The sequence below is a fragment of the Arvicanthis niloticus genome, chromosome 1 (genome assembly GCF_011762505.2).
Source record: "Arvicanthis niloticus isolate mArvNil1 chromosome 1, mArvNil1.pat.X, whole genome shotgun sequence".
Lineage (NCBI taxonomy): Eukaryota > Metazoa > Chordata > Mammalia > Rodentia > Muridae > Arvicanthis > Arvicanthis niloticus.
In genome coordinates, this window is record NC_047658.1 from 106,376,226 (window position 1) to 106,398,425 (window position 22,200).

The 22,200-nt window shown below is 49.6% G+C and overlaps 1 protein-coding gene across 7 annotated transcripts in view; it reads right to left on the reverse strand.

Annotated features, from left to right (window-relative positions):
- Cfap46 (cilia and flagella associated protein 46) overlaps positions 1–22,200 on the reverse strand; it is an 89,344-nt gene that overhangs the window by 53,100 nt on the left and 14,044 nt on the right. For all 7 annotated transcript variants that reach the window (XR_013103731.1, XM_076912692.1, XM_076912682.1 and 4 more), the window contains exons 10-24: positions 19,235–19,333; positions 18,459–18,649; positions 13,319–13,547; positions 12,961–13,081; positions 10,249–10,372; positions 9,587–9,717; positions 8,842–8,969; positions 7,559–7,692; positions 6,417–6,629; positions 5,749–5,914; positions 5,458–5,607; positions 4,655–4,762; positions 3,901–4,067; positions 1,285–1,416; positions 578–740 (exon numbers count right to left, since the gene is read on the reverse strand). Coding sequence is in view for 6 of the 7 variants with exons in the window: in XM_076912692.1 (XP_076768807.1) it covers positions 578–740; positions 1,285–1,416; positions 3,901–4,067; positions 4,655–4,762; positions 5,458–5,607; positions 5,749–5,914; positions 6,417–6,629; positions 7,559–7,692; positions 8,842–8,969; positions 9,587–9,717; positions 10,249–10,372; positions 12,961–13,081; positions 13,319–13,547; positions 18,459–18,649; positions 19,235–19,333 (2,256 nt within the window). In the remaining variant the exon portion in view is untranslated. The remainder of the gene's footprint in view (positions 1–577; positions 741–1,284; positions 1,417–3,900; positions 4,068–4,654; positions 4,763–5,457; positions 5,608–5,748; positions 5,915–6,416; positions 6,630–7,558; positions 7,693–8,841; positions 8,970–9,586; positions 9,718–10,248; positions 10,373–12,960; positions 13,082–13,318; positions 13,548–18,458; positions 18,650–19,234; positions 19,334–22,200) is intronic.

The window sequence follows — 22,200 nt, forward strand, 5'->3', positions numbered from 1 at the left end:
GGATGCAGTGGAAGCAATGTTCAGAGTCAAGCTAACAGCTGTGAATACCCTGCAAATACAATAATCGACCTCAAATCAATAACCTACCTTTAATTCTCCAGGTATCAGTAAAAGATTAAACTAATTTTGAAACAGCAGAGGGAAAGAGATATACAAAACTGCAAATAGGGGAAGCTGCTGGTTCAAAGTTGTTTAAAAAGAGGAGGAAATGGGAGAGACTTCTGGATTAGGGGGAGGGGCGGTCAGAGGCTACCACTGCAGTTGGCCAGGAACCTCATGCCTCTCTGGGACCTGGAGAATGCAGTGTTATCCATCAGGAGAAGCTGTGTAAGAGGCATCTGTAAGAGGAGGCACCCAGTGTGGGCCATGTCTGGTGGAGGGTCATCTCCTGCGGGAGCCGTGTCCCATGGGGCCTGTGCTTGGTGACAGTTGTGTCCCAGTCAAGACATGCCCCAAGGCAGCCATATTCTGTGGGAGACGCTGTCTCCCTGTGCCGCTGTGAGGCTGTCTTTCTGTGAATCTGGCCAGGCCTAAGGGGAAAGGCCTCTAAGGAACCTAATTTGTGTCCCTGTGGCACCTGCTTCTTTCTCTCTGTCTTGTTGATGATGCTGATGATTCTCTGGAGGGATGCCTTGGCCTTCTTCCTATTGGCCGGCGAGGACAGAAGTGGGAGCCATGTGTTCCAGTAGTGCCGGGCAGCCATCATCACCAGGGAATTGCTCTTTGCCAGGCCCCCAAACCTGAAATGGTATGCCTCATCTGAAAAACCCCACAGGCCGCTTGGGCTGCTCAGCCACACCCACACAACTTTCACCTGGTACATCCTTTCCCAGGAGTTTCTGTGCCTTGTAGGGGAGGAGCAGAATCAGGCTGTCCCAGCTCTGGCACTGTATGGCAGGCACCATGGTAGTGCAAGCCTCATGTGCTATCTCCCTAGCTCCTCAGGTGCTGACCACATCACAGGGCAATGATGGGCTCTCCTAACCTAGCCCTTGTGGTGTCCATCTGTCCCCTGCTTCTTAAGCCCCTGGATGCTTGGGGCCCCTCCAGACATCCTTCTCACCCACTCGGCTCACAGCTCTATTGAGTTTCTCCCTGTACTTCCCATGGATGCCCTGGTGTCTATGAGCTCAGCTGAGTGACAGGGTGTAGGCAGAGGCTGACTGGTACGACATGATTCCTTCCTCGGGATTCAGTAATGTCCCATAGCACCATTATGGATGGCACTACACCGGCAGCTTCCCCCTACACTCCGCCAAGCCAGCCCATTCCCCGGATGCATACCTGGCACTTTCTACAAAGGCCTTGGCTGCTGCTAGCCGTAGCTGCTTCCTGCCTTTCAAGTTTTCCATGATGCTACGGCCCTGGATGCAGGACACCATACACAGCATTTCTGCTGCAAGCTTGGCATTGGTCCTGGAGGGGACAAAGAGCGATTTAGGGGAGAGGTGGGAAGTGATACATACTGAGCTCCACATGCTGCAAACGCTGTCTGTTCACCCATTGCCCTGCAAAGGCATCCAAAGACAGAGGTGCCTTTCTACCTTATTCTGTGCTTTATGGACTCACCCAGCTGATTGGTCTGTGCTTTATGGACTCGCCCACCTGATGATCATGCAGGGCACGTGCTTCTTCCTCTGGCCTTCTGAGGCCGTCCTTACCAGTGAACTGAGATGCCTGCATCTGGCCTGGGTGTTTGGGACACTCACTGAAGGGGTTGTCTTCCATCCACAGAGATACTACACAGCAAGGCTTATGGTGGTTCCTAGAGATGCCCATGCACAGAGGACTTATGGGGATGGAGGTATCAGCTCTGTGGGTGCCTGGCTGATGGATTCTCAATTACTCTTATGAGAGACCCCAAATCAGACCTAACTGACAGAGTCCAGTGAACCCACAGAACCATGAGACAGACTACTTAACTGGCTTTTAGCTGCTAGTTTCTGGTGGCATTCCATGCATCAGTGGGCCAGCAGAACCATCTGTTGAGCTCAGCCAGGCTGTTTCCTGGGCTCAAAAGAAAGTCTTGTCCCAAGTGATCTGTGCTCTGCACTTAGAGAGGCACACGGGCCTGCAGTACCATCTCAGAGCGCCACAGCTCCTCAGACACTCTCCTGTTTCCCAAATCCAGTGGAGCTGTGGTCTGGGTACGTTCATCATGGGGGTGGGGGTGGGGATGGGGGGGGGTAGAGGGTGTGTTCCAGCTGCTTAGCTCAGCCACACAGATTTTATCCTGTGAGTGATAAACTTGTTCTGAGAACATTTCTTTTGGGCTCAGGGGCTCTGGGAGACAGGCACCTGCTTCCTGAAGCAAACAACCACATAAGCTCTGAGGAGCCAGTAGAGGAAGGTGCATCTGACCTTAGCCTGCAAGGACCTGCTGCATGGTGAGTATTTGTGGTCTTAAGATAAACTGAGGCTGTGTGGTAATTAAAATCCCTTTCATATGTGGTAGGTTGGTGTAAAGAAGATTGAGAGCCTAGCCTGGGGAGTAACAGGTGGAAATTTTGATCTTTGTTACACAGGTCTGTACAACTCAAAAAAGAGGTGCGCTTCAGCTAGCAGGCTGCAACAACAACAATCACCAATAGGGGGCAATAGTGGTCTATAAAAGATTCTTAGAAGCCTTAGGAACTCAGCATTGCCCCCTCCAGGTTTCTTGTTGTGTTTGTATTCGTGGGCGTCTTTGCCTTATTTATTACAGGGATTTCCTTTATAAATTAGATTTGATTTAGTATTATTGATGGGCGTGTGCTAGCCTGGCCTGGTGCTACGCCCAGCTCTCCTCCTGTGCCCAAACAGGCAGTGGCTGTGTGCAGTAGCACAAACAGCATACTGCAGCCCTTTCTGCAGGGAGGCTCAATCCTTTTTCTCCTAAGGACGACTTCTGAGTTATATTAGCGCATCTTGCTTGCAGGGTTGAACATGACCACTTTCCCCAGATCTGGTCTGACCGTAGGGGGTGTGACTTCTAAGTCTGTAGTTCCCTCATGTACCTCCCCTTGTCCATCTTCCCTGCAGAGCTGTGATAAGTGGACTGCACCCTGAAATCATGAGCCAAAATTAACCTGAGTTGCTTCTAATCAGTCCACAGCAATGAGAAAAACAACTAACACCACCAGTTGGAACTTCCAACAGTTGGCTGACAACAGATGCTGACCTGAAAGAGATGCTGTCTCCTGTCCAACAAATGGGGTGATGGCCTGTTCAGGGGCATGTGTTCCAGTGACATTATACTTCAGTGTAATGCATCTTGTTCCTTCCAAAATCACTTTGGAGTGCGGCTGAACTGAGAACCACATATGTCCCCTAAGGTCATATACTGAAATCGAACTCCCTGGGTGATGGTTATTAGTAGAAGGGCTGCTGGGAAATGACACAGTACAGTGTAGTGTTGGAGCCTCAGGATGGGAATTCTGTCCCACAAAGAAATATAAAGGAGCTTCTTGCCTCTTCTATCATGAAGTGGTGATCTTTGAACTAGGCAGCGACACTCATTAGATACCAACTGAACTTGAACACCAGCTTCTACACCATGAACAAGAAATCTCTTTCTTAGGTCTCTTGGCTATGGTATTTTATCACAGCAGCTTCAACTAAGAGAACCATCCATTCTTAGCTAGCGGTCATACACAGACATCTGTTGTACAGACCTCCCATCTGAGGCCTATGTGGCTCTCAGTCCTCAGTGACAGAGTTTCATGGGCCCTGTTCACTGTGTTGTTCTAGAGCACACTGCCAGAAGCAGATGAAGAACCACCAGGATCCTACAAGCCATCCCTTGGTCCATCAGCCGAGCTGAGCCTCTGGCTCCTGCTCTGGTAGGGGACACACTCTTCCCTCTGCTTCTCTGGGGATGTTACTGCATGCCTCTAGGACATCATTGTGGGAGTCACTTACGGTTCAAACAACCTCAGGTGCTTGAGGCCCATCTGTGTGGCATTCTGAGAACATGCCATGGTGACCTCATGGTCGTGAGCCATATAGGCAAAATGGGTGAGGCGCGTCAGGGTCTGCAGCTCCACCAGGTGGTCTGACCAGTTGCACTCGGAGGCCATTTTCACCACCTTATCAGCGCGTGAAGCAGGAGAAGACATCATGTTAGTGACAATGACTGCCTAGTGGTCTGTGGCCCTCAACAATGACCATGCTGCCGGCCCGGTGAGCTCCATCAATCCTGTGTTATCTGAACATGGCTCCGCATGCATGCAGACATGGATCACTAAGCATGTGCAGTTCTAGATAGACCACCCATCTGCGAAGCCTAGCTGCAATGTAAGATTTGCTGCTGATCCCAGCTGCTTCATCTCTCCCGATTTCCCATGCTTCCAGGCCACCTCTAGACCAAGGACAAGGTATACCTAATCTCTCATATGCCTCTGTCCATGCTGAGGTCTTGGGATGAAGAGGACCACAGACAAGCCACTCAGAGAAGCATCCTCTTCACACTAGTATAAAGGATGGTCCCATACAAAGGCCAGACATGTGTGCTTTGAGAGAAGGCGGCTGTCTGGATACAGCAGGATCTGTAGTGCGGATGTGGATGTGGGTTTGAGTTCTGACTGCCTCAGGCAGGATCGCAAGCCTAAGCCTCCTCATCTTTCCTTAGATGGGGGTTGTTGAGTTCCCTCCTGGGATACCTGAGGAGACCCACCTGTACGAGTGGGGGCACAGTGAAATCCATGAGGCCCAACCCGTTGCAGGAGTACATCTCAAGGGCAACTAGGACTCTGGTCACGGAGCTGATGTCTTCATTGGTACTCTGGAAGGATAGATGGGCTCGAGTGTTTAGCTGCCCAGGGACCAGGGGAGGAAAGCGGTGGAGACCTGAGCCACTTTTGAGATAACCCTGTACAGCACTGGTCTCAGGGAACAGCCAGACCACGGGATTTGGAATGGTGATCTCCTAAACTTTTTGGTAAAGTTAACCTCTACATTATTCTCTTAAGCAGCAAGGTCTGAAGTCTGTACACTCCTGGGCCTTGAAGACAGTGTTGTCTGGCTACTGAAGAGGGCTTTCGATGGGGAGAAAGCTGCTGACTCCTGGTTGCTGGATGTCTCATCAACCACTTCTGCCTGGCCCCAGCATAAATGTCCCTTCTGACCCCTCCCCCTCTCTCCCCACCCCCACCACTATTCATAGTGATTTACTTGCCGCAGAGTCGGGGACATGGTGGGGATACCTGAGTTCCCTTCTTCCTAGACCTTGCTCCCATAGTCCTTTGTGATTGACAATGAGAGTGGGCAGCACCCCCTCCCCCCCAGAGGCCCAGGGCTCATATCTGGTGAGACTTTTTGCCTTAACTCGCAAGAGCAGTAATTTTGGTGATGGTGGAGAGCAACCTCAGACCTCACTGGGTGGAAATAGTCCCTTCCCAGCAACTGCGACCATATCTAAGACCATAATGAGAACACTGGGGAAGGCAGTCTGTGGGTCCTAATGTCCTCAGCACCTACCTGTTCATCGATGCCTAGCCGCTGACCAATCTGCTGCTGCAATAGCTGCTTGGCCTTCACCCAGGTGGAGATGAGGTGCTGCCTTACGTTGGTGGGGACAATGTCTTCCGGCACGTTCCCATTAGTGAGGTTCAGTGCAAATTCACAGACCTAAAACAAGTGCATCTTAACCACAAGGCAAATCAAAGAGGAGATCGTGAGCCCTCCTTCCTCCTCCGGCCTTCCTGGCTCCCTGCATCGAGGCATCAAGTTCTCCTGTGGCTGCACCCTGGGCTGCAAGGGTGTAGTTACCTCAACAGCTGTTCTGATGTCTGATAAAGCGGAAGACTCCAGCGGGCCATGAACCAAGGTAGGGCGCACATTCTTTTTCAACTTTTCAGGTGTCTGGGTGGGAATCCAACTCATGATCAGGCCTCGAGCAAGGGCATTACAGAGCATGACCAGCAGGACTGAGTCCCTGGAGGGCGACACAAGAGCAGGACAGGGCTTAGCCCATGCAGAATTTCACAGTACCCCAGCCTCCAGGCCAGGATGAGGTGGTGGGCCTGCTTTAGAACATAGACCATAGCTGAGTGCTGCCAAGCACCAGCTGAAGTTCATTCCCTCCCTTTCTCCCTCCCTCCCTCCCTCCCTCCCTTTCCTTCTTGGATGGTTCTCATTATGTTGCCCTGGCTGGCCTGGAACTCACTTTGGAGACCAGGCTAGCCTCAAACCCACCCCAACACAAATGCTTTCAGATTTCTAACTTCCCATTCATCTAAATAAAACAACAACAACAAAAAACCATGTAGTCATGAAATCCCACCCTCTCCCCACCCTTAGCCCAAGGTGTGACGTCAAGGAAGCTACTTCACAGAGGGCCTGTACAGGCTGACCGTGTCCCCCACGCATACACAGGCCTGACCCCCGCAGCCGTGACTCCTGAACACAAACACTCGTGAGTGCGCACACTCGCTCACTCCGTGTATCCAGTGACCTTGATGATGTTCAGGAAGTGGAACAGGGGCTCCACCAGCTCTTTCTGCCTCCCGGCCAAGATGAGATGCCGGTTGTGGTTCAAAACATAGACCACGGCGTTCTGCACGATCCAGGACTCCCCTATCTCCTGCCCGATTTCTGCAGCACGCATCCAGTTGTTCATGGCGTACTGTGACAAGTTTTCTATCCAGGTTCTGAAACAACATACCGTGCAGTGGTCAGCTCAATGCCCAGCCTCCGCCTTCCCTATCCTATTCACCACCGCTGATGTGAATGTGGGCTCTCCTGGTCATCCCCACTGCAGTTTTCAAGGTATCTCAGTCTAGTCAGGGAGTCGAGATCTAGAGGGACTGTCCTGGCGCTGCTCATGCGGCTGTCCCCAAATGCCCCTCATCACACCTGGGCCCGGCGAGCCATTGCTATACCCTGTCTTTCCGTCCTATCCAGATGCTGGCAGCTCCTCTCATGCTGTTAGCCTTACAGGCCCTTCTAATTGCTCCCTGGTTTGAGGAGGAGCGCTGACTTAAGCGCTTGCCCAGGCCGCCTCCTGCCATGCCTGCACCATCCACCTTCACCTCCCGGCTCCTAGACATCCTGTAGTTGTGAGAGCCTCCGGTGCACATCGCTTGCTGGGCGGTGGTGCCTACATCAGGGCAATGAAGCCGCTCACCACGGCGCACACAGTGCAAGGGCTTCTCTCCCATCAGCCCCCATCAGGGGCCAAGTGGGCATTTTAGTGGGTTGCTGAAGTCTCTAGTCTTCTCTTTGTGTTTACAATTGTTTGATTTGTCCAAGCCACCCTCAGCTCTGGCTGCATACAAACATCCTGGGCTAGAACATGTATATACTTCTTCATCTACAACTAGGCCTGGGCAAAGGAGGCAGATTCTTAAACACTAGTGTACACAAGTGGTTCTTAACCTCCTAATGCCATGGCCGTTTAACACAGCTCCTCCTGTTGTGGTGACCCTCCCCCAACCATAACATTATTTTCATTGTTACTTCATAACTAATTTTGCTACTGTTATGAATCATCTGATATGTGCCCCCCCCAAGGGGGTCATGACCTGTAGGTTGAGAGCCATTGGTCTCCAGGGTGGCTAGGACTCCCCCCGCCCCCCACCTGTATGTGATCCACTCTGAATTGGTCTCTGGTGGTTCAGGCACATAGCCAGCTGGGTGTTGGCTCAAGTCCTCAGGAGGAATGGCCTGGTTGTTCAGCTGTACACCTTCCAAGCGCAGGAAGTGGACCGTGGCCTGTGAGGAAGACCACAGTCAGAGAAGTCACAGCTAGGCAGACCCCAGCACTGTGGGGAACACGGAGCAAAGCCTCCTTCCTGAAACTCTGCTTTGGAAAAGGCCAAACACAAGTTAGAAGGAGTGCATCATGCTGGGTTTGCACATCCCACCTGCCTCAGCACCCTGTCAATTTGAGAGTCTTAACAAGAGAGGAGCTTATTTCAAAAGCACGGCTCATGCCCATTATCACACTTCCGAGGGAGGGAGGGCAGAACAGTCTTCATGTTCTTCCATGGCAGCTAGCTCACTGCTCATCTCCTGGAAGCCTCTTAAACTTGCTCTGCCACATGGAAGGTCACAAAGCCTACTTGACAGGGGGAGGGTGGGAGGAAACGGGTCAGGCCAGCCCCTCGCTAGTAAACCAGTTAGTCAGTCTCAGCCACTGGTCTCCTGCATATCAACTCTCGGCTCTGCCATCTGGCAGTTTTATCTTCGGTCATGTTGTGTCCCAAGACTTTAATGGAAGAAACAGGTGTGTGCCTCAGCTTCTTCCTTGTGTCCACTGAGTAAGACCAAAGAAATTGTTGTAGCCATTGTGGGGGGTGAAACAGTGTCTCTGGCACTGGTCCAGGCATAGAGGCAGACACACTCAGCTCACACTCAAGGGCTTTGGATGCAGGTCAGTCACAATACATGCAGTTAGCTTTGGGCAGGGCCAGCACTGGGTCTCAGTATCCTTGTCTGTAAGGGAGCAGGTCTGCTGGGAACCAAGATCCAGTCCAAGCCTCTGCTGGGTCTATAGGGTTATAGGGAAGATATCTCATCTCCTTCAAAAGCTTCCTAAGCCAACTCCAAGTTCAATCGTCAAATGTGACTTCACACCCAGAATTCAGAAATTATTTCCCACAAAAAAAAAAAAAGTGCACTAACACACACCACAATGCATCTCAAGTCACACTTTTCTTATACAGTCCTCAAGAACTGAATTAGTTTTCTCTCTTTATCATGAGATTTTGGTTTGGGCTTGTGTGTGTGTGTGTGTGTGTGTGTGTGTGTGTGTACACGCATGCATGTGTCACAGGGGGGGGGCCTTACAACAAGTCTCTCTGGTGTGTTAATGGCCACATCATCACTGGCAGCTACATGGCCAAGACCTTCCTGACATACCTCAGCGCTGATGAACGAAACCTCTGCGATCTTCCTCAGCAGGTCAGGGGCTATCTGCTTATGCAGGACCACCTCAGAGGGACCCCCCCAGTCATGCATGGAGCCCTCGATGCCTTTTTTCTTCCTCCCTGAGGGAACAGCAACGGGGAAAGGGAGACTCATGTGTTTTTGAGCCATCAAAACCACAGCGGTTCCTACCCAGCTCTTTGTGAGACAAGCCCTTCGAGAAGGACTGATGGGCGGGTATAAACCTGTATCCTTCGGATCATTGACACTACTGGTCTGCTGTAGGCAAAGCCGCCACTTGGTGTTGCTGAGACCCCTTTTAGGAAACGGTGCCATGCACACGTGGATCTGTACAGTCCTCCCCTGAGCTTTAAGTCAGCTGTCGTTGACTGTGACAGTGACTGCTGTGTGTGCACCATGGGGATCACTGATAAAGGGGATACAAGTCAGAAAGCAGGCTGTATGTGCTGAGCACAGATGCTTGTTTCTTGTTGCAGATATTTCCAGGCCTTGGTGGTTGACCTTGCAGCTATGAAGCTCACAGATAGAGGCCTGACTGAATACATACTCAGACATGTTTCTATCTGTGAAAAGGCTCTTCTAAACCCAAACACATGACCAGGGCCCTTCCAAGAGGTGGCTATTCTCTCTGTGTTACTTGGTGTCCCTTGGTGGGACCTGCTGGTGGTGCCACAGCCACCAGAGGCTCATGCCAGGGACACATGGTAAGGATGTGCACCTCGCTTTATCTTTGTGGACTTCTTTGTCTTGACACTGTCGTACAGGAGGCAGAAGCGGGCTGCCGTGCGACAGACATCCCACACGTCTTGCTGCCAGGCAACCTTGGCCAACTCAGCCCAAATCACAATTCTGCTCATCAGGATCCCGAGAAAAGGAAACACAAGTGAAATTAGGAACACCCACAAGGACTGGTCGAGGGGTAAGCCACCATGCAGCATCCAGTTGTCAAGCAGTGACACCTTGAGACATGGACGTGCAACTGGCTGAGGGTGTGAATGGGGAGACAGTCCTGGACAGTGGGGTGAGGCAGGGGGTCAGAACTAAGGTGTCAGGGCTGAAATAATTCCTGGGGTAAGAACTAGAGGCCAGAGATAGGCCTGTACCCAGTGGCACTTCTGGTCATATAACAATGAGGAATGCTCCCACATAACTCATTTCCCTGCATTTGGTGTGGGTGGGTATCCCTGGGTTGGGGATTCCTGTGGTGGCCTTAGCCAGCATGACTTAATAAGTTGTCCCACAGGAGGAAGCCACACCCTCAGCTCAGGGGCTGCATGTGGAGCATCTGTGGCTTGTGCCATCTGTCATGTGGTCCCAGGCAGCCATGAACTTGGTGCCTAGATGAAGGTCTCAGCTGGCAGACCCTCCTTGCTGGCCCACCTCTCTTTATCATTCTCATATCCTAGACGCCGCAGGTGCCCAGCAGCTTTGTCCACACAGAGCATGTGATGTCGAGCTTTTGCACAGAGGTAGGTGAATCGGCCCTTGATTTTCCCAATGGAAACTGAAAGCAGAAGACAGCCAAGATGAAAAGGTGTGCCACCGTTGGGTATAGAATAGCACTGCTGAGCCAGGCAAACAGGCCCATAGTCTACAAATGAAGTTGGGCAGCTGAGTTCATCTATGAATGTGAAGAGGCTCCCTCACCAGTGTATCACCACCAGTTCATCACCACCAGGGCATTATCACCAGTGCATCACCACCAGTGCATCATCACCAGTGCATCTCCACCAGTGTATCACCACCAGTGCATTATCACCAGGGCATTATCACCAGTGCATCACCACCAGTGCATCACCACTAGGGCATCACCACCAGTGCATCACCACTAGGGCATCACCACCAGTGCATCATCACCAGGGCATCACCACCAGGGCATCTCCACCAGTGCATCACCACCAGTGCATTATCACCAGTGCATCTCCACCAGTGTATCACCACCAGTGCATTATCACCAGGGCATTATCACCAGTGCATCACCACCAGGGCATCACCACCAGGGCATCACCACCAGTGCATCTCCACCAGTGCATCACCACCAGTGCATCACCACCAGTGCATCATCACCAGGGCATCACCACCACTGCATTATCACCAGTGCATCACTAGTACTTCTGGACCAGCAATGACATTGAGCTGCTATTGAGTGTGTGGAGTCTTCAGTTATCAGAGATAGGGAAACTTCTGGTTTAAGGCAAATGATGTTTTGCTGGGGCAGACACGTGAAAGAGTGTTTTCCTGAGCAGACACAGACAAAAGGATGCTTTGCTATAGTGGACACGTGAAAGGACATGTGATGAAGGAATATAAACATGACCCCACAGAGAGGTTCCTGCAGCAGCCTACCACTTCTGCAGCCTTGCCTTGGGCCGTTTGGTGAGCATAGTAGTTTCTTCAGGTTTGAACTACAGCTGCCTGATGTCTGCTTGCTGAAAGGACTGGACTGTAGCTGCCGATTTGTGCCTGGTGTCTGCCTGTCTAGAGGACTGGTCTGCAGCTGCTAAGGCATTTGCCATGGGACTAAACTGCTGGCAAAGAAGACTGAACTTACCCCCAAAGAACTACTGCTAAGCAGGAGCACTTCCCCCATATCCTAATGACTTTTCTCTTCCATGGCCTCTGGTGGGTGGTGGGCAAGAAAATGGTTATTAAAAATAGGCTGCAAAAAATGTACACATACAGAGAGCTTATGTGGGCTCAGTAGCACCAGGTCTCTGACCTGTGCCCACATCCTGTCCTCTCAGGCAGCACCTACTGTCCATTTCCGAGCCCAGCAGTCCCATCTCTTTCATGTGGAGGCTTTGAATCCCTTTGCAGATCTAAGATGAATACCTATTCAAAGCCCAGCTACCCAGGGCAGAGTCAGGCACAGGAGACACCAGATAGGAGGGTGGAGCTTGGGCCTGTGTGCACTGCCTTTCAGGTGGTGCCCTGCCTCCTCTGTGCTTCCCTATATAACACAGGTGTCCGCTTGCTGGGGTACCCTCCTTACTGGTGCCCCTACCTTAGTAAGTCTCAGAATCTCCTACAGGTACCAGCTTGGCACTATGCTCTCGGGTGAAAATGCAGGTGTGTGGACAGTTGTTTACGTTCATCTAATAAAATGAACCAACCAAATAAGACAGACCCACCTGTGCGATGTCAGCAAACCAGTGGCTTCTCAGACTCACGGGGTCAGAATGAACCCAGAGCAATACAAATGCCAAAGCAGATGGTGGCATAAGACAACCGCTGGGCCTGAAGGGCTATCTCAGAGGCTTCAGTCATCCTAGCACAGGGCCGTGACTCCATCCTCCCCATCTTGTCCCTTGCCTTGGATCCACAACATGGGCTACAGCCAACTCAACTTCAGTCTGTCACCCCTGAAACTCCAGTCCCTATAATGCTTGCACCAGACCTGTGCCGTACTGGAGGGAGCTCCAGGAGACTGCCCCCACCAACTAAGACCTGCCTGCTGCTCTAGCAACAGCGGTACTGTCAATATCTAGCCAGAGTTGCTGGCTTGTCCCCAAGAGCTGGGCTCAGCGGCCACCACTAGGGTAGAACACCACCTTTTTCTACACTGGAAACAAAGTAAATGGGGCGGGTAAGTGAAATCTACTTAGCTTTGATCCAAAGAGCACCCCAGGACCGCTGTCCTTGTTCCTCGGATGGCATTATAGGCTGAATTGGGTCCCCAGATAGGCTGTTTACAAGTCAGAATAAAGCCTTGTTTTCAAAAGATGGGGTCTGAATAGGTGATAAGGTTGAAGAGACCATGGGGGAGGGGGTCCTGTTCAGTCTGACTGAATCCTTGTTCAGTCTGACTGAATCCTTATATAAAGAGAATATTGAGGTTGACATGTAGGACAGCCAGTGAGGACACAAGGAAAAGATGACCATCTATAAGCCAAGGACGGTGGTATCAAGAGAGACTAGCCCACCACATCGCCATCAAGGATGTCCAGCCTCTAGAGCAACAAGGTTAAGTGCTGGGTGTAGTGCTGCAACTTACAGCCACTTGCAGACACAACCCCTCTCTAGTGCTTCCAGTGACTAATGAGACATGTCACAGCAAGGTCAGCGGCAGCTAGTTCCGAGGGCAGCACTTACCTTTGGCTTCATTCTCACTGTCCAGCACAATCTGGAAGGTGTCGGGGGCAAGAGCCAGGCCTGCGTTCACCAGGATTGCACGCTTCTTCCGGGCACTGTCTTTCAGGGTGGCTTTCTTTGCCTACAGACAGGATGATGTGCATGATACCTGAGGCATTCCTCCCTTGGGACAGCTGAGACTCTCAAGGCATCTATGGTTTCACCCTCAGGCAACAAAGTTCCCACAGGCTTTCTGGATGCCATAGCTGAGCCTGGGCATCATGCTTGGGTCTAAATGATCCCTTAGGCTCTCTCTGACCCAAGATTACCCCTTGGTCTTTTCATTAGAAGGTCCATCCCACAATGGTTAGGTCTGTACCTGTTCAATGGCCATAGTGGCTTTGTCTTCAGGACGATCAGGAGACTGGTACAGCATGGTACCCAGCTGCAGCCGGCGGAAAGTTATCTTGATCTTGTCCTTGTAGAGACCTAGGCTGTCCAGGCGCATGGCCTTCTGCATATGCTCAATGGCAGGCTCCACCCGGTCATCATCCTGCTCGATGTATGCCATCTCCATGTGGACTTGGCAGCGCATCAGGATCATGAGACTGGAGGTAACAGCACATGAGAGGGAGCTATGGTGGGCTGCTAGTGAGCCTGTGGGACTCATGTCCAGTCACCAGCAAGAGGTACAGAATGATAGGACTGTCCAGAACCCCACTTTCCAGCCTCTTTCCTATCCTGTCTTGAAATCTCACAAAGGGAGAGAAAAATTGGAATGGTTGCTGTAGACCACTGGAGATAAGCTCACCAAGCCTTTGGTCCAGGCTGAGAAGAAGCAGACAGAAAAGGGTTCATGTAGTACTTCCCACTATGAGGTGAGCACAGGGCATGCTGAGCCTTCCCGTTGTCACCGAGAGGCCACAGCTACCCTGCTGTCCACTGCAGTGGACCTCTGTCTCCTGGAATATACTTGGTGTCAAAGCTGTGGTCCATTGTCTTTGCCTGATGGATACACTGGACATTTACCCAGGAAACTTAGCCACAGTATGGCTAACTATAGCGAGGGTTGGAGAAGCCCCTGCATCTGAACAAAAGCTTTGTAAAGTAGTGATGGAGGGGCTACCTCCATCACTCCTGTGGGACACAGGAGCTAACAATCTACAGACTGCTGGATGGAGATGGGCCAGTGGCCCATGGCTCACTGACTTTCTGACAAGGTGGAGAAATAAAAGTGATTGCAACATTCCCACTACCTCAGGGGGAACATACATACTATGAGGCTGTGTAGAGAAGCAGAGAGAGCCTGTGGTCTGAGGTGTTGGAGCTCTGCTACCCAAAGGAACAGGAACCTGGTGTACCATGGTGCCTACTGTGGATGGAGCAAGAGGGGTCCACATGAAATCTTGCTGGGAACAGACAGCAGAGGTCATTCATAGAGAAAAGTCCACAGGGGGGCAGAAATGAAATTATACCACAACCAACAGGTATAACACCTGAGTCCATGACCTGAAAACAAACCAGAGAGCTGGCCCAAGGCTAAAGTTGCCTCTGCTTTCAAGTATGATAAAGTCAGCCACAACATCTGAAAAACTATCTAACAAGAGGGCACCTGCTCCTAGGTACTGATGCTGGATAGCATGAAATCTGGGTCCCCTGTAAGGGAACTCACCAGGGAAGTGACCATGAGCCCCTGAAAGGCAAAGCAGGTGGGCAAAGTCTTTCCTGAGTAGAGCAGGCAGCAGGCAGAGAGCATGGGCTTGCTGAAATCTTTGTGCCTCTGTTGCAGCAAAACACAGAGCTCAGCCTGAAGGGAGCCTGCTTCACAGGAAGATTTTCTCTGGGATGAGTGTGGGAAGCTCTTGGACCTCCAGATATAGGCTAGAGCAGAGGTGGACCAGTCAGTGTGATTTTAAGGCCATCAGTCAACATTGAACTGGCCACTGAAACAGAACAACACTTCTTTTAAAATGGCAAGTCATGGTGCATGCCTGTAATCATAGTACTTGGGAATCAGAGGCAGGAGGATCACTGCAAATTGGAGGTTAACCTGATTTATATAACAAGTTCAAGGCTGGTCATGGCTTCATTGTCTACAAGCTACATAGAACCCTGTGTTAAACAAACAAACAAACAAACAACACAAAGACTTCATAGGATCCCATCTGCAATGCTTAATATAGAGTCATCAGTCACTGTCCTGCCAAGAGATGGAAGAAGACAGCACAAGGTCAGGACCCAGATAGGCTGGCTTTGGGGGTTTGCAGATTAACCTTTTCAAATAGATATACATGCCACAAACTACTTTCATACAAGTAAACACTGACCTAAAAGCTGTGGTGAATGAGAAGAGGGACAGCCCAGCCACATATGATGGCAGAAGAGGGGACAAGTGAGCAGTGTGACTTGGGGAATGGGCCTGGATCGAGAGTGAGGGCCAAACATGTCCAAATCCCCCAAATCTCATCTTGACAGCAGGAGTAAGCATGTCTGTGTGTGTGCCTGCATGTGCCAGTGCACATAGCCTTGCAACCCCAGCCTCCTCCACCGTTGAGGTAGTCACATAGCCTGGTGGCCATATTACAGGCTTAGCTTCATCTCTCCCTATAAGGACATGTCCAGCAAGCACCTGAAATTCCTCTTCATGTAAATGGAGCATTCCCAGCACCTAGGTACTACCCAATAATGTAAACTCACCCCGAAAACTCCTACCCACTCCCCAAGGTTTATTTATATAGCCCTTATTATTCCAAATAATGAGAGCCGTAGGCTATTTCTCCCCAGCACTCAAGCCAGTTCCTGCCAGTTCCTGCAAACTTGCCCAGATAAGCTTTGTTCCTTCCGTTCTGGCCCCACCCAGTGCACGGACACCCCGAGGTCAGAAGCAAAACAAGGCCAGCTGCAGAGAGGACAGCCAGGAAGATCACGAGTCCGGAAACAGAAACGGGCTGATCGGAAGAACCAAGACAAAAAGAATTAAAAAAACTGAACAGTCCCCAGGAGCTTCAAGAAGCACCCCATATTCTGCATGTGTGTAGCTAGCATCCCAGACAGAGGAATGTATTCAAAGAAACAATAGCTAAAAATTTCTCAAATCTGATGAAAGTGTCATTTAACATTCTTGAATTATATGAAAATTTTAAAAGGCTCCTGAGATATTATAACCAAAATGCTAAAAAATTAAAGAGACATGCTTGGGAATAGGAAAAAGATGCACAAAGAGACCCACACTGTACTGGACTTCTCATCAGAGATCACAGAGACCAGAAGAAAGGAGCCCTTCCGGGTATTTAAAGAATGCCACACCTGCCAATTCTTCATCCAGTAACAAATACATTCTCTGAAGCTGGGGTGGTGTGGAACAAGCTCAGATCAGCAGAGCTGAAGGTGTCCACCAGCCATGTTCTGTTCTCCAGGATGGCCACCCCACCCCTGCCCCCCAGCTGTGGAAGGAGGAGATGATCCTGAAATTTGCAAAAATGAAGTGAACATAAGAGACCATGGTTTTCCTAGAATGAAAAGGTTGCCAGCAATAGGCATAGGCTAGCTGTGGGGCAGGACCATGGTGACATAAGGCTGGCATCTCCATGGGTGGAGGGAGGGATGGTGGGAATTAAGTGCCCCATGCAGGCTGTGTGAGGTAACAGAGGCCCCCGTAGTAGCCTTAGAGGAGCCCTTCTCCCAAGAGATACATTGGAGTAAGAAAGCTAACAGAAGGAAGAGAGGATTCTAGAATATCCAGTTACCTCCTGGGGATAGAGCAGTGGCCACATTGAGAGAGGACTGGTAGACATGTTGTCTACCAGTGGCACGGGGAGCAGGCATGTTGGGGTCTGCATCAAACAACACAGACTGCCAGGCTAGGCATGCACACAGCCTTAGTGGAGAGTCCGTCTGCCAGGGTAGAGGGAATGAGCCAGCCTCACACCCTGGCTGGGACATGCAGCTCCTCTCCCTGGGATCTTTACAATTGACACAACCCAGGATGTATAGCATGAGCTCCATGGCCACCTGAGCATGGTGACAAGCATGGTGACACTGTGCTCTAGGGAAGGGCTTGCTCATTCAGTCCAGATGTAGGGACTGTCTCAGATTGAAGATCTTCCCAGGATATAGACAACTAGACAAGCACCTCCCCCCCCCCCGCCACCCCTCAGGGCCTGGATGATCTCACTGTTGATTATGGGAACCAAGACAAGTATCTGTATCGCTGTATCAGCAACGCTGGAAAGGACTTTAGAAAGACACCTCACAGCTAACTCATAAAGCCAGTATGACCTCTGAAGTGGAAACTTCTAGTTCTTTGGAAAGTCAGTTATGTCAAATGATGTTTTGCTGGGGCATACAGGTGAAAGGGTATCTTGCTAAAGCAGACACAGGAAAGAAAGTTTTCCTGAAGCAGACACAGTTGAAAGGATGTTTCGATATAGCAAACACGTGAAAGGACCTTTGATGAAGGGGTGTATATATGAATCCACAGACAGTGGCAGATGAGCACTGAGTCTTGGTTTGGTTTGCTCCGCCTCACCATTCTTCACTAACACATACATGTATTGGTTTGTCTTACGTAGCGTTGTTGAACTCAACTTGTGGTAACACCGCCATTGAGGGAAACTAGCCCAAGAACTGATGTGAGGTTCCTGTGGAATTTCCATGGCCTCACCTCAGGCTGGTTGGTGTTGATGCCTGGTGTTTGCCTGCTGAAAGGACTGGACTGTAGCTGCTGGTTCATGCCCGGGGTCTGCCTGCCTAAGGGACTGCTCTGCAGCTGCTGAGTTGTATTTGGTGTTTGCTACAGGACTGAACTGCCGCCAGAGATCAGGCTCACCCCCAGAGAACTATTGCTGAACAGGTCCACTTCCCCCACCCTAATAACTTTTCTCTTCCACTACCTCTGCTGGGTGGTGGGCTAGAGGAGAGGTTGAACCCTTATTAAAAGTAGGTTGCAAAAAATTTATGCCTACAGACATCAGTGTCAAACCAGCAGAGATATAAGATCTGAGCAGGCAGGCCACAAAACAGAGAGATGAACATCAAAAGCACAGGAAAGATGCTTGCTCACAAAGGGAAATGAAGAACACCTACTGTTGAATACAAATACTCATCCACAGTACAAATGAAGTCAAGGGATCTGTAAAACCATGTATTTGTGTGGAATGACAGAGACCCTGCAGTACGGTGTGAGCAAAGGGAGGTGCACTTAGAAGAAGGCGGTCTCTGGCTTATGATAGCCCATCCACCACATATCTGCATTGGCCATTGAGAATGCATTTACAAGTCTCTAGATAATCCTATTACCATACGAATGGATAGAGTGAGGACTGTTTATGCTGTGAGGATTCTACATCTAGGTTGCCTAGGTAACTGTAAGGCATCATCTGAACAAGTGAAACTGGGCTCTTGTACCAGTCTACCCCACAGGTGATGGTGAAAACAGGGTGCATACATCCTGGGCTCTATTTATAGTACTGAAAATCTCTATCCCAGTTCTCCCCATACACAGAATAAATGGTACCCACCTATCAACCTTTTCCAGAATCTCAGCAATGTTGGTCAGTGGCTTCCGGAGGTGGTGTCGCAGGTTGTGCTGCAGCAGGGGCAGGCAGGTGTTCCATTGTGTAGTACACAGCACATGGATGGTTGTGGGGTTACCCAGACGAATAGCCCGCTGTAGTATGTTGTCCAGTCTCTTTATGATGTGTAGCTGTTCCTGTAAAGGGCACATTGAATGGCTGGCTGAGGGGTGTGAGGCTAGGATGGGAAGCCAGCCATGGTCACCATCTGGAAGAGCCAGTGCTGGTGACAGCAGTCAGGGGAAGTGGCAGATTATGGGGTCAGATGTAAGCCATCCCCAGGTCATCAGACCAGGGTCCTGATCCCTCTAAGGGATGCCACAGTGATCCTTCCTATCCTGTAGCAGGCTCCTTCTAAGACATTCAGGTGAAAGGCTTAGATGTGGCTGCAACTCATCGTGTTTCTTGCATGAGTGGAGTCAGAGTCCATTTATTTCTAACTGGAGCCTACTGGCTAAGGCTTACATCTTTCATTCACTACCCAAGAATCACCACCTCTGGTTTGTGTTATGGGTCCTTTCCAGCAGAAAGGCTCAAGGCTGGACTTTCAGGAGCTGTGTGACACACTCACACTCTAAGCCTTTCCTCAAACCCACACCTATCCTGTTCTCAGCCACCTCCCCTGATGGCCTCTGGCTTGCTGCACCCCAGGGCCTCAAACCTGGTCAGACCTCAGTGATGCTGCGGTCCAGGGGACCTCTAACCTGGGCTTAAGGCTTTACCTCGACGGCTCCTCGAAGGTACATTTTGAGCTTGCTTTCCAATCTTAAAGCGTCTAATTCACACTCCAGACCTTCAATTTCTAGCAGCTTGCTAGGATCCTGGAGATGCAGATGGAGTTTTGAACACAAAGACATTAATGACAGCAATCATGCACATTCATCAGCCTTAAAGACCCTTAAAAAGCCTTGAATCCCAGCAGAAACTGAAACCAGAAAACGGACAGAGAACAGCACAAATTAGGAGAAAAGTGTAACAAGTCTCAAAAGATACAAAGGGAGAAAGACTTTTTGAAACCTTTTTAGGGGGAAGGGGTGGGGTGCCTCACTGATTTCAGAAGACCTGGAATTTTTCTTTTCTTTTAAATTTTTTTTTCTCTTTTTTTAAAAAAATGAGCTCACTCTTTAGGATAGGAAGCCTTGAGTTCACAACAGTTCTGCCTCAGTTTCCCAAGTGTTGGGATTAGAGAAGTGAGCCACCACACATGATGCGTGCATGCATGTGTGTGAGTGTGGAAACCAGAAGACACCTTGCAAGAGCTGGCTCTCTCCTCTCATGATGTGGATCCTAGGGACCAAACTCGGATCATCAGGTTTGGTGGCAGGCACCTTTGCACACTGAGTCATCTCACCAGCCTCAGGTTTAATTTTTTTCTCGTTTTACTATTGAGAAATTCATAGTGCATATAACACATTTTAATCAAATTCACCTCTATGTCTTCTCCTCTAACTCATCTCCTATCTCCACCTCTATTCACTTCAAATTTCATGTATTGACTTCTAAAAAACTACTTCTGTCATATATTACATCCCGACTTCAGTCTTCCCTTTCTCCTCTCCTCCCAGTCCCTCCCCTACACCTCTCTTCTCCCTCAGATCCACTCCTCTTCCATTTTCCTTCAGAAAAGAGCAGCCCTCTCAGGGACATCAGCCAAACATGGCATATCATGTTGCAATAAGATGAGGCACCTCCCCTCATATGAAGGCTGGACAAGGCAAGCCAGCTGGAGGAAAAGGGTCCCCAAAGCAGGCAAAGGGTCAGAGACAGCCCCTGCTCCCAGTGTTAGGCATCCCACAAGAAGACCAAACTACACAACTGAAATGAGCACAGGTTAGACCCCTGAAGGTCCCATGATTGTTGTTTTTGTCTCTGTGAGCCCCTATGAGCCCAGCTTAGTGGGTTTTTCGGGTTTTCTTGAGGTGTCCTTGACCCCTCTCACTCCTACAATCCTTCCTCCCTTTCTTCCGCCAGATTCCCTGAGCTCCACCTAGGGTTTAGCTGTGAGTCTCTGTATCTGCTCTTATCAGTTGCTGGATGAAGCCTCTCTGATGACGGTTATGCTAAGCTCTAGTCTGCAAGGATAGCAGAATATCATTTGGAATCATTTCATTGACTTTTTTTTAATTTTTTTATTTTTAGTCGTGTTTGGTTTTCTCCTAGGTCTCTGGGATATCCAGCCTCTGGATATCTAGGCAGTGTCAAGGGTGGGACCCCTCTCGTGGCATGGGTCTCAAGCTGGACCAGTCATTGCTTGGCCACTCCCATAATTTCTACACTACCTTTACCCCTGCACATCTGTAGGTAGACCAAATTGTAGGTCAGAGGTTTTAAGGCTGGGCTGTTGTCCCAACCCCTCCGCTGGAAGTCTTGCCTGGTTACAGGAGATGGTCAGTTCAGGATCTGTATCCCATGAGCTAGAGTCACCCTCATAGATTTCTGGTAGTTTCCATTGCACTAGTTTTCTACCTCACCCCAGAGATGACCCCCATTGCTGTCATCTCTCCCAGTACTCTCTCCCTCCATCCTGCCTAAACCTAATCCTTCCTGTTTCTGTCCCTACTTCCCCTTCCCCCACTCCATCCACCCAAGATATGTATTCTATTTCCCACTTGATCCCTCCTTGTTACTTAGCCTCTCTGGGTCTGTGGATAAGAGCATGGTTACTCCTTACTTTACAGCCAATATCCACTTATAAGTGAGCAATACTATATTTATATATAGGGTTCAGATTACCTCACTTAGGATGAATTTTTTTCTAGTTCCATCCATTTGCCTGCAAATTTCATGTTGTTAATTTTTTTTTTAACAGCTGAATAATACTCCATTGTACACATGTACCATATTATCTTTATCCATTCTTTGGTAGAAGGACATCTAAGTTGTTTCTGGTTTCTGGCTATTACAAATAAAGCTTGTATGAACATAGTTGAGCAAGTGTCCTTGTGGTGGGATGGAGTGTCCTTTGGATATATGCTTAGGAATGGCATAGCTGGGTCTTGAGGTAGATAGATTCCAAACTTTCTAAGAAGCCACTGTATTGATTTCCAAAGTGGCTGTACAAGTTTGCACTCCCACCAGCAATGTGGGAATGTTCCTCTTGTTCCACACCTTCACCAGCATCTGCTGTCACTTGTATTTTTGATCTTAGCCATTCTGACAGGTGTAAGATGGAATTTCAGAGTCATCTTAATTTGAATTTCCCTGATGGCTTAAGGATGTTGAACCTTCCTTTAAATGTTTCTTGTCCATTTGAGATTCTTCTGTTGAGAATTCTCTGTTTAGATCTGTACCCCATTGTATTATTTGGTTTGTTGAAGTCTATTTTTTGAGTTCTTTATTTTGAATACTAGCCCTCTGGTGTTTACCCTTTTTTTTTTTAACCCACAGAGTCCACTTATTGCTCTTAACACATGCATTGATGTAGAACCATCTACCAGAGTATGGGTAGCCTTCCAGGGGTGGCAGCCCTGAAGAAAACTTCCTCCTTCTCCCAAAAGCCATCAGTTGCCAATATCTTCTCATCTAGGTGTAGGACCTTCTGATCTCCCCACTTCACATTGAGATTTGTGTCTGGCTTGATCTTGTATGGGTCTGGTGCATGCTGACACATATGAACTGCTGAACCACAGTCAGTTCATATGTACGACACTGGTTCTTGTAGTCACCTACTGTCTCTGGTTCTTACACT